General features: G+C 41.0%; 1 protein-coding gene across 11 annotated transcripts in view; it reads left to right on the top strand.

Moving 5' to 3' along the window:
• The window catches only part of LOC308583243 (dystonin-like), a 313,796-nt gene that overhangs the window by 118,702 nt on the left and 182,809 nt on the right, over window positions 1-12,285 (top strand). For all 11 annotated transcript variants that reach the window (XM_081187021.1, XM_081187022.1, XM_081187032.1 and 8 more), the window contains 3 exons: window positions 10,346-10,458; window positions 10,568-10,674; window positions 11,810-11,929. In XM_081187021.1, the coding sequence (XP_081043147.1) occupies window positions 10,346-10,458; window positions 10,568-10,674; window positions 11,810-11,929 (340 nt within the window). The remainder of the gene's footprint in view (window positions 1-10,345; window positions 10,459-10,567; window positions 10,675-11,809; window positions 11,930-12,285) is intronic.

Below are 12,285 nucleotides of genomic sequence, written 5' to 3'. Positions count from 1 at the left end.
GGGAAGAGATGGGGAGAGGCAAGGCTAAGGAGGGCACAACGCAAGCAAATGCATATTTAGACTGCATTTAAATTGTGCGTGGGCACTAAGGAGTCCTTGGGCAGCAGAGGTCAAGATGTTTTGTGTACATTGTAAAGGTGCATACGTGAGACGTAACTATAAAAGGGTCCTTTGTCTTGTTCATTCAACATGCATTTCCCCACTTTATTTTCCTACTGCTCACTCATTTCATACAATCTGGTGAATGCCAATAAATTGGATTATCTGGTAGCAGCCAGGAGAACAGAAACTTGGGGAGAAGGTGTGCACAGGAAAATTGCTCCTATAACAGAGACATTAGTGAAGAGCGCACCTGGACTATTGTGTACTGTTCTTGGCACAACATTATAGGAAGGATATTGAAAAGGTTGGGAATTATTACCCAGAAGGGCAAATAAATGGTAAAGATATTTACTGGCTGCATCTCTGAATGGTTTACGATTACATTAGAAAGGGAATGTTAAGAGACCAATTCCGGGCCTTTTGAAAGTGCTGGGAAGGCTTCCTTCGACTTGAATGGGCTATTTGAAAGCTTTATCGGTATGGGGAGGTGTGGAACAGTAGCCCTCCCTGCAAAGAACAGGAAGAGAAGCCAACAAAAGGCCACATGCAGAAGCAGAAATTTAGCCCTGCAGATGATTTCATGCAGCAGACACAGCCATGTGAACTGCCAGATGTTTACAAATGTGGCAGAAGAACAGGAAAAGAATTCTAGGTGGGGAAAGTTTTCAAAAGTCTGAACCCTCCTTCAAGGCAAACCAGTCATACGCAGCGGAGCTTTGGTTTGGAACTTCTGTTTCATGCCAGGCTGCAGGACAAATGCTGGCACACGCCGTACCATAGTGATGTTAAAACATGTTGCAGGCGATCAGGATCTAACTTGAGTGCATTCCTTGAGGATAGGAGAAGCGGTGATGCCAACATCTGCCGCAACTTGTTGACTGCCTCCAGCTACAAATCAGAAAGAAACAAAACATTACTAAGTGTCAAGCCTTGGATTGCTGAGATACGTTTGAAAGGAAGACAGAAGATTTTTTATTTTATTTTTTTGCAATTGCTAGTTTCTGCTTGCCATTTTCTAAAGAATAGCTTACCATTGCCTTATCTTTTGAAGGGAAAATAAAAGCTCTACTAAGAGAAGGAAGGAATGTGGTAAGCCTCATTTTATTGAATAGAGACGTTTTGTGAGGACCCTACATGTCTTGGCTACAATGGAGCCCTCAATACTAAGGATTTTCTGACTGAGAAAGGGAACTAAGCTTCCAGGTTGATTCAAATGTCTTTAATGTACTCTACAGGCATACTTTTTCATAGTGGATCTTAGCACTAAGTCGCTTTATATATTTACACTTAAAGAAATGGAGCATAAGCCAGCAATCGCTACACATGTTTAACTTGGGTTGGATCATGCTACATTTCAGAATGCTAAGGTGTCTGCAACTTTATTAATAATTGTGCAGGCCGTTTCATTCTAATGTTTCTTAGGCTTAAGCACAAGCAAAATATTATATTAGGGTGGCCTCTGCCATGCCTCTGATTCTTTCAGATCTTATTAAGCTAGGTTCATTTAGTACTTTGAAGAGGGATTAGGGTGCATTGCCTTGCCAAAGTGGCAGCTCTTTCCTTCTGGTGCTGCATTGTGGAATTTTGGGAAGATGCCCACTACCCTTTAGGTGGAGAACATTTGGAGACATCCCCTTTTCTTAAAGCGCAGTAGCTGTATAGCTCAAATACCTGTTGGAAGTTGGGTTTTTCCCCATTTTTTTTTTATTTTCCAAAAAAAAAAAAATTAACAAACAAATAAACAAACATAAATCTCAACCATATTTAAACCAAACTTAGTAACATTGTTAAATGACTTCCTCGTATCCCCCTGGTTGAATTTCAGTGGATATCATTCTAACGGTTTTCCAAAACCAATATTCTTATAAAATTAACTTAATCACTTAACATCTTTCTTTCTTTCAAATTCCACACTAAACATATTAATTCATCACATTACCCATTTCAATCCTAAGCCTATCTGTTTTTTGCAAGCATCTCTAATTAATTTAACTTAACATATTTAACTAAATAGTCTTTAAATTTCGTCCATTCTTCCTGGTACTCCTCCCCCTTCTGGTCGCAGACTCTTCCGGTCAGATCGGCCAGCTCCGAAATATCCATCATTTTCATCTGCCAATACCTGTTGGAAGTTATTAATTAATTTTACTTATCCACTAATGTTAATTTATTCATTCATCCCTAGCTGGGGACAAGGCTTAGAAGGAATAAATCCTGTGGTTACATTCCTTCAGTTCCAGTGTTACTTTAAAAAAAAAAAGTTCATTTAGCTCTTTGATTACATGACTCCCTTTTTCTTAGCATGGGAAAGCTGTGCTATATTTCCTTTTCAAGGCAGTCATTGCCTAATTGTCCAAGTGGTTTTTTAACTTCACAGTGATAAGATACTGTGCCCATCAGTGCAAAAATTTGGATTTGAAGAGTGCTGAGATTTCTTTACTACCACCTTAAGCAAACTTATTTTGTCACCATCTTCCAACCCTTATGTTGCTGTATGTGTGAACAGTTGGTGAGAGATCTAAACTGGGGGTTAGAATTTTGAGAGCACTTTGTTGATAAGATTTTTCATTATTTATTTACTTACTCTGAGTAAATACACCCTGCCAATCAATCAAATGATTCTTAATGTGAATTACAGTACAAATAGCAGGTTGTAATAATACAAAAACAAACAAAGCCAAAGAGAGCGCACGCAGCAGCAGCAGTCCTTAGTCCTTTGGCCTATATAGCTTTGCTAGAGCATTGTCTTCCTTTGGTTCTGCAGCCCCAGAGCAACAGGCAGGCAGGGAGAAGCTGCTCCTTTCTCTGCCCGATGGATGGGGCCAGGTTGGCCTTGCACTTGCTGCAGTGTTGTTTATACAAGGCATGGGATGCAGCCTCCCTGTGGCCCTTAGTTTCCAAGCAGGTACTAGAAGCTGGAATGTGCTTCCCATTCAACTCTGCTTCCAAGGCAACGTGGATGGATTATATGGATGGAATTCTACATCACACTCTTCCAGTTATTCTCTCTGAGCAAGCATTTGAGCTTGCCAAATGGAACATTCCCCTCTCTTCTCTCCCCTTGTGTTTTTCTAGGGATTATTCTGCCTCCACCGCGCACACCCCCGCCAATTTGGGGGGAGAGGAGGGGGAAAGCCCCATTGTTCAAGTGGAAGTCCTTGCACAGGCCTTCTGTTGATGGGGCTCATTAGGTGAATCCTGTACATAATAATATTTTCTAGAGAAAGGATTAGCTGGATCTTTCCCGTTGTGTTTAGTCAATGTGAAGATATGAAGGAGAAAGTCCTTCTGCTAGATCAGGGGCAAGGCTTACCGGGCATAGGCCGGATCACTCCCGCAAAGAACCTCCGTGGGCCGGGCTGGCGCAGCGTGACGCTGAAAATCGCATCTGTGCATCTGTGGCACTGGAAATCTCTTCTGCGCATGCCCAGACGTCGAAAATCGTGCCTGCGCAAAAGCGATTTCCGGCGCCACAGACTTGCACAGCTGCGATTTCTGGCACCTGGGCATGTGCAGAAGCGATTTCCAGAGCTCTGGAAGAGAGTCCCCACGCTGTGCCGGTTTAGCGCAGCACGCAGGGACTCACCAAGCAGGCGGTGTGCTAGATGGAGGAAGAAGCCACCACTGCTGTGAAATAATAGCTAAGAGTGTGAATGAAGGGTCTGAAATTTATTCTGTTCAGATCTTCTTGTTTATCAGTAGGCTAGCTGACTTCAGGCAGGCCAAACTTTGCTCAGCTCCACCCACAACCCCAGTTTGCAATATGGCAATAATCAAGCAGGCCTAACTTGCAGTTAATGTTTGAAGGGTTACTGATGAAATGTAGGCAATTGGCTTTGAACAATTGAAATGCACTCATATTTCCTCATGAATGAGGTATAGTCACTAATAAGGCTAAAGGTGGGTTGTGTAAGTGAGGTAATATGTCAAAATGCAAAGGTGCACACCAAATTGAGCTAAACTTACATCAAAAGCATTTAATATGTCATCCTGACTTTTGCATAATTCATTTCATTTTAGACTGAATATGGTCTAATGGAATCACAACATTTTCTGTAAGTGAAGCCTCTTCAGTGAGAAGGTGTGACAGGCGTTGTCTAAATCAGAAATCTTTCCATTCCTTCTTCAGTCACGTGCATTATTTTTAATGAGCAGCGCATGTCCTGGCATGGTCTTTGATGGCTTTTAGCAATTCCCTCGTGCAGAGAAATGTATGGCTGTCTCACGCACCTGTCCATTATTATCCTTTATGAGTATGGAGGCTAGGAATTTTTCATATGTGCATGCATTATCTAATTACAACAATTAAAAAAACAAACAAGATTATACTTGGGTGTTCACTTAATTTTACACTTCCAGCCTTGGCTCCTCTGCTGATAGTAATACTCCCAGAATAGGAGACCTACCGTTACTTTTATGTGGACTAAGAAATATCACCATACCATTTCTTTTTGCTTCAGTCAAAGATTAATCACAGCATTCTAAGCACAGCATTAAACCTGCTTCTCGGGAGATTAAAACTGTTTTGGCTAATTGCCTGTCCCGAAAATGCTTGTGCATATTTACTGCTTAAAGGCAGCTTTCTTTTTTTTAAACTGAATAGCATCAGTCATGCATTGTTGCTCATGTTTTTATTGTACCAATTCCTTGGATCTAACTGTTGGCAAGCAAATGTGAGGCCAATTCATATGGCTGTATGAATTGGCCTTTATTTTTGCCTGCTTGGTAGTCATGCCCAAGTGCTGGATAAAGTTATTATGTCATCATAATCACCCTGACCAGGTATCATAATCCCATGGTTACAACTAGAGTTGTATACATTTGGTTTGAAAAATACTGTGGGGCCAGGAAGTGGAGCAGAGTATAACCTAGAGAAGTCTAGCAGTTTGGAGTAGAGAAGATGGAATCACGAAGGTACGTTGTAGAGCATTTTCTGGGTGAATCTGGCAAGTGATAGGATTGAGTCTGACAGAATCTAGGGCAGGTATGAGGAATATGTGGCCATCCAGTTGTTGTACTCCCAGATCCCATCAGCCCCTGCCAGCATGGCCAGTGTTCAGGAATTATAGGAATATTACCCAACAGCATCTTAAGGGTCACAGGTTCCCCAATTCCAGTCTTGAGTTTACTCGCTTTTCAAGAATTAATTAACAGTGACCTGCAGCATCTTAATTTTACTGTTAAGGTGGTTTGTTATGCCCTTTACCCCTCCATTTAAGCAATTAAGACATACTTTGTGGGGTGCAGTGTTTTGAAGTGCTGCTTCTGAATATTCTGGACTATATGCCTGCAAATCTGTGATGGTGAAACTTTAGTTCAGAGCTTTCCAAACTTTTCATGTTGGTGATGCACTTTTTAGACATGCATCACTTTGTGACATGGTAATTCAGTTTTACTAGCAAACTGGAGGCTAAACTAACCCCTTATAAGAGATACGGACACACATCGCGTGACATACCGACACACCACAGCCAACACAATAATGTGTTGTGACTCACTGTTTGGAAAGCTCTTCTTTAATGGAAGTTATAAGAAGATAAGTGGAGCCATAGCCGCACCATCCTGCTTCCTAGAGTGGCCAACAAAACACACATGGGAAGGTCAAAGCATAGCTTGAAAACAATAACCTCTGTTGCTCACCAGGAACTGGTTTTCTGTAGCCCACTGCCTAAGAACTTGGGAGTTCCGTATAGCCATCATAGCTAGCATCTCCTTCAAAAACCATCTACGCTTGTGGCCACTACCACATATTGGTAAATTCAATACATCAGATATGTCTTGTGTGAAGAAATACTTACTCCCCCCCCCCATCCTACAATTGCTGCCCCTAAGTTTCATTTGTTGAAGTGGCAGAACAACTTATTTCTATATGGTTGTATGAATTATCCCCCCCTTTTGGTCTCTGATTGTCACGTCCAAGCATCCACCAAGTGTGAGATGAGGTCATAATCACCCTGCCCAGATACCATAATCCCATAGGCACAACTAGGGTTGTTAACCAAAAAATAGTTTGATACCAGCAGGTGGAACCAGGGCAGAACCTGAAGAGGTTTAGCTGGTTGAGGTAGACACAGAATGGAATCGGTAAGGTAAAATGTACAGCCAAGGGCATTGTCTGGGTGGAATCCTTGTCTGGTTATGAGGTTGATGTTTTTTTCTAGCAGCTAGTACAGGTTACCTGGTAGAAAATAATGGTCAGAGCAATAAAATACCAGCTGGTTTGCAAACCCAGTCGCAACCCTAATTTAAACAGGTTGGGTTGCTTGAGAATATTCTGGGGTTATATGCCAGCAAATCTGTGATGGTCAAACTCTGTAAACATCCCCAGCTTTTTTCTGCTGTGGTTGTCCTGTGTTTGCTGTGAATTTGTCCTTAGATTTGTGATCCAGCAGTTAATCTATTGTAATTATCCTTTATTTTTGATGTGAATTTGGGTTTGTATACGCACAGAACATGTACCTTTCTTTCTGAACAACTCCCTCTTACAGTGCTTTATCGTAAGTGGCTTATTAAATTTGAGGGAGTTTAGAAGTAGCACCCAGGTTTGGGAGAAGCTGCACTTCAGGGCGGGGGAATGAAAAACATGAGAATTTCCTAGCCTGGTTTGCACATCATAATAAGGCAAACCACAGTTTACCAGGACTCTACAAAAATAGGTTACTCCTGGAGAAGAACTTGCAGTTGCATTGCTTTTCCTTTTAGCTTGGTGCAGCACAGCAGCTGAGGCATGTTTTCCGATCCCAGACATGAGTTAAGCTTTTCTCTTCCTTAACCACAAGACCAGAAGAAACATGTTATATATTTATAGAAACAGGGCCTTAAGTTTGCTTGCTTATGTGCATAAGAAATTTTGTGCGTCCTTTGTACAGCAACCTCTAGCTTGGTTCTGCCGCAAGACCATAGTTTTATTTTATTCTTAGATGTGTTGCAGTTTTTACAGCCTTTCCCCCTCCTTTGTAGCACATTCTAAGCAAAATCTTGTAAGAACAAAATGTATTTAGGGAGCACCGCTGATTTGTGCAGCTCTGTTCTCTGGTGTCTGTCTTATAGCTGCATTTTATCCTCTGTTTTTGTGCCTGGATCTTCAATAGCTCATGCATACAAACTTCTGTGCATTGAAATGTTGTTGCCCAGTTTCATTTCCATCCCCTTCTGCTCCATTAGATTCCACTACGGAAGGCCTCCCAAACGTCAGGGGTGGCTTTTTGGAGTGGGGAGAACAAGGGTGATTATGGAAAGCAGCCTAAAAAATCTCGGAGAATATCTGAAAGAGTTTTCTGTGCTGCCCATCATAATTAAGTTAACTAACACATTATCTCCATATTGTTTAGAGGTCTGACAGAAGAGGGGCCTTTTCAGAAGTAAAAAGGAAAAAACACACATCATGTATTTGGAAAGTGAGCGGTTTATTTTGGGTGTGGCACATGTAGTGCTGGGATTTTTTCAAGTGAATTATTTTCTCTCTTTCTGAGTTATTTGTGTGCTTCCTTCGGTGGCAAATACCCAGCTTCTCTGAAATCCCTGCCATAGAATGACTCACAGTGTTATGACTAAAGGCTGGGTCATTTATCCCTTGAGGCACACTGTTGAGTATAATATTCCTATTGTATGCATGATGTCACAATTTGAAAGATTTTAGAATTTGCACAAGGTAGCATTTTTCTGTGAATGTTGAACATGGGGATATATATACATACACATACGTACTCAGGCTTGGTGCACACATAGTGCCAGGGATAGCTTGGTTTCAATCTCTTGTTTAAGAACTATGTTAAAAGCTGGTTGGCAAAACATTTTTGAGAATTGCTTTTTTAAAAACTTTTTTTATTCAAAATTAAAACAAAACATATAATCCTTATTCCCCCCCATTTTTCCTCCCTCCCCGTCCCTCCCCCCACAAAACCCACCCCCGACTTCCTCAGCTCCAGTCTTTGATTTCTCTAAAAATGCTGTTTTCTGCATGCTACACAGTTGTATAGATCCTCAAACTATTTAGCTGATTATTATCAATAAAAAGTTTGTGAATGTTTATTCAAAGCCAGCCAAGGAGTCCAGTTCACTTTGCTGCGTCTTCAAATACTTTGTAAGGGTTCCCATTCATCTTTAAAGTCACAGTTATCCTTGTCCCGTAGCTTGTATGTAAGTTTTGCCAGTTCTGCATAGTCCATCCATTTTTCTTGCCATGATTTTTAGTTGGGGTTTCTTCAGTCTTCCATCCTTGTGCTATTAAAACTCTCGCAGCTGTTGTCGTGTACATGAAGATGTTTTTCAGCTTTTTTGGCAGATCTTTCCCTACAATCCCTAATAAAAATGCTTCAGGTTTTTAAACATTTTTTAGAATTGCTTTAACCAACTTTTACTAAGAGTGGTTACCTTGGTGTATATGCAGTTCTGTACCATGAGTAAGAAATATTAGTTTGAAATCTGTGACAAGCACTTACGGTACCTTTGCAGTTAATAGGATTATTTTGTTTTGAAGAAAATCCAATCTTGCCCCCTCTTGGATGAAAACTTTGTTAGCTGCCCGTTTTCAGCCAGATAATCATTGCTTCTGTTTTGTTGTTTTTTCTTTTCCCATGAACAGGCAAGGCTTGCATAACAACTTGCCCTTTCTTGTCCTGAAAAGTCAGCAGCTGAACAGGCATCATTTTGTGTTTTTTATCTCACGTTTTGCTATATTACTATCGGCATGTGTGAAATGTCGTGGATTTCAGCAAAATGAAAACAGCAGGCATCTGCTTTCAGATATAAATGTTGTTGTTTTTACAATTCACTTAGTATATGCTATGATGTGAAATCCTCCTTAATCTTTCTTCTGCATTACTGTGACATAAAATATTAGTGCTTTCCAAGTTCACTCTTCTAACAATTCTTTGTAGTTCTTTATGTGCATATTAAATCTGTAGAAAATGTTATTGTTTTTCCTTTTCAGTTGAAGGAATTAATTTCACTTTAAATTCAAATGGGTGAGAGGGGTCTGTTGTAATAACTTTAGACTGAGGTCATGGGGGAAAGCTTATTGATATTAAAGTCCTGAGTTTTTGTTGCATTTTTTGCTTGAAATCCCTCTTCTGTTTTAAGGAATTGGAATAGGTCTTCTACACAAAGGGAAACTTGCCAAAACGTGAACCCAAAATTGGGGAGCGAAATAAATTCAGGTTTACTCTGTGAATGATTCCAGTGGTCCCTAGAATTTGTATCTCATTAATTCTGTCAGCAGGGAAATGAATAAGTCCTTTTGTCCCCTGTTGTTCCCTGAAATTACCACTGGTTACTTACCTCTTTTTATGTTCACTTCTCTTTCTTAACATCAACTCCTTTATTTTGCCGCTTAAAACGTAATTGTATATAATATCATCTACACTGATGCATCTCCTCTTAGGTAATGATTGAATTATGGGTAACATTTTCATTCAGATAGAGTACTGCCATCTACTTCTGCTTTGCAGGGTCTGCTAGGTGCTCACTGGAGACACTATACATCCTTACGTTTCTCTTAATTTCTTGGCTGCAGCTATGCTACTTATACCAATGGGGATGTGCTTTGCTGAGTCAGTCTAGCCAGACATCAGTCTTTAAAGAATTTAAAGCCTTATAGTGCTATTGATGGAGTAACTGATTGAGAGGTGCTATTGATGGACCTTGCCAAAATTGAGACATGCAGACAGTATGTGGACCTCTAGAAAATTGTGAATGTTAAAAAGAGACCTCTAATTGTGAATGTTAAAAAGAGACTGTGTGAAGACCAGACAATGTAAGATCTAAGGAATAATTTAACTCTTGGTGCAGCATTATACAGACCTCGTGGAAGTAAGGTGCTGGACTAGATGGGTCCTTGGCATGATCCAGCAGCCTTCTCTTATGTTATTATGAAGGGCAATTAGCCCAACCCTTTACAGGATCTCAACACATTTAACTCCCTTTCATTTCATAAAATATCCCCATGAGATTTGCCCTATCCCTAGCAGAGAGATGAGACTGCACAGTTAGGGTTTAGAAAAGAACTGAAATGACTCTGACCAAGGTATCCACTATTTTTCGCAAATAATTTGATTTGACGGGAAATTCCTTCCTGAAGCTGAATATTGAAACAGGTTGCATCCCAGGTATGGAGGAAAAATCCCTCCTCTAACTAAACGAAAGAGTTATATCCTTCATAAATGCATCCACTGAAATTAATGAAGATCTTACCTACCACAATATTTTCCAAAATCAAACTTAAATTATTGTTTTTGTCTTGCAGGCCGGACCTGATAGACATGAATACCGTTGCTGTTCAAAGCAACCTTGCAAATTTAGAGCATGCTTTTTTTGTAGCAGAAAAACTTGGTGTTGCCAGACTTCTGGACCCCGAAGGTGAGTTTGTGAATGGGATCCTTAGTAGATCATAGCATCAGACTGCATTGGAATTGTAACTCTCTAATGTATGTATGGTAGACATTAGCTGTGTCATGTCTTTTTTTAGATGTTGATGTCTCCTCGCCTGATGAGAAGTCAGTAATCACTTATGTGTCATCACTTTATGATGCATTTCCCAAAGTACCAGAAGGTGGTGAAGGCATCAGTGCACATGTAAGTAAAATATTAGCAATTACAAACTACGTTCACATACAAAACAAGCTTGTCATGGAGAAGGGTTAATTTCACTGGCAATTGTAAAGAAAAGAGGATATTATCTGATTGCTGGGATTTGGACATTCGAACCTGGCTTGGTAGTATGTGAGAAGTCTGTGCAGCTGATTTTACAATTGTGTCACCTTTTGTCGGTCATGTGCCTCCATCAGCAGCCTGACCACCACATTCTGCACCAGCTGGAGCTCCAAAACCAGGCTCAAGGGAAGCCCTACATAGAGTCCATTGCAGCAATCCTGCCCTGAGGTTACCAAGTACATAGACTACATTGGTCTGGCCATCCCAGTGTAGGAACCGCCATAACTGGTGGATGTGATAAAGCTAAGGTGTTGCAGTGGGTCAGTGCATCTGGCTGTTAATCAGAAGGTTGGTGGTTTGAGCCTACCCAGGGACAGCCGTGGGCAGGATTCCTGCATCGCAAGGAGTTGGAATAGCTGACCTTTAGGTAAAAGGCACACCTAGTCACATGGGACATTTGTGTCTCTAGTGATAGAGATCTATCCAGGAGTACCTATTCACTTTCTCCTTTAGAGGGAGTGTGACTCTGTCCAGAATGAGCATGTTGTCCCATCTTTTAGACATGGGACCTACGCACCCAAAGCACAGTTTATTGACTGCATGGCACAGGTGCCAGTGGGCCACGGAGCACTGCCAACTCATGATACATGGTTGGTAGGGGAATGAAATGAATAGAAGCAAAGGAGAAATTACGGCTGGGCCTAAACATCGTATTCAGTGCAGTGATGGAAAGGAGATGGATATACAGATAAGGGAGATATGAAGAACTGGGGGTTTTGGGACCAGGAGCTAAAGAAGCATAGGGCCGATGTAGAATCTGAATACTAAGAGTTGCATAGAAAGTGGATTGCCCTAGTTTTGAACTGTGGGCTTCTTCCATCACTGCAGCATTATGACAGGGAACTCAGTAGGAGCACGAAGGGCCAAGAGAGAGAGAGATGGCTATAGGACTCACTACCCTATTCTGAGTTGGCTTAGCGGCCCGTCAGATCTGTTGCTGTAGGCTTCCAGTGCTACAAAATGCTTTGATAGAACTTTATTCCTACTTGCTTGCTAGGATGTTGAAGTCAAGTGGGTTGAATACCAGAATATGGTGAACTACCTCATCCAGTGGATCAGGCACCATGCCACGATGATGACTGACAGAGCGTTTCCAAACAATCCTGTGGAACTCAAGGTAATGTTTACATTATCAAGATACAGAATAAAGTGCATTCTGTATTAATTCTTTTAGAGGGATCACCTACCTATTTAGAGCATGATTTACAAACTCCTATACAAATTATTAACAGCCCACTCATATTCCCTTGTGTGCCACTGCTGGAGCACATAATATTGGGCTCAAAAATTCTCAACTCTTTCCCTCAGATGCAGCCTGTCTCTTGTCCAGCTAGAGCACTGATTCTTAGTCCAACCTCACTTATAGCCAGGAAACAATCCATGAATTCAGAAGAAAAGCATTGGTAGGGCTTTCCTGGGAGTGTGGGTGGTAGTGCAAGTTGCATAATTGAATGCTTCCCAGAATAAAAACAT

Source organism: Podarcis bocagei (assembly GCF_964188305.1).
Source record: "Podarcis bocagei genome assembly, chromosome: 3".
Classification (NCBI taxonomy): Eukaryota; Metazoa; Chordata; class Lepidosauria; order Squamata; family Lacertidae; genus Podarcis; species Podarcis bocagei.
This window is presented reverse-complemented; position numbering and strand designations above follow the sequence as displayed.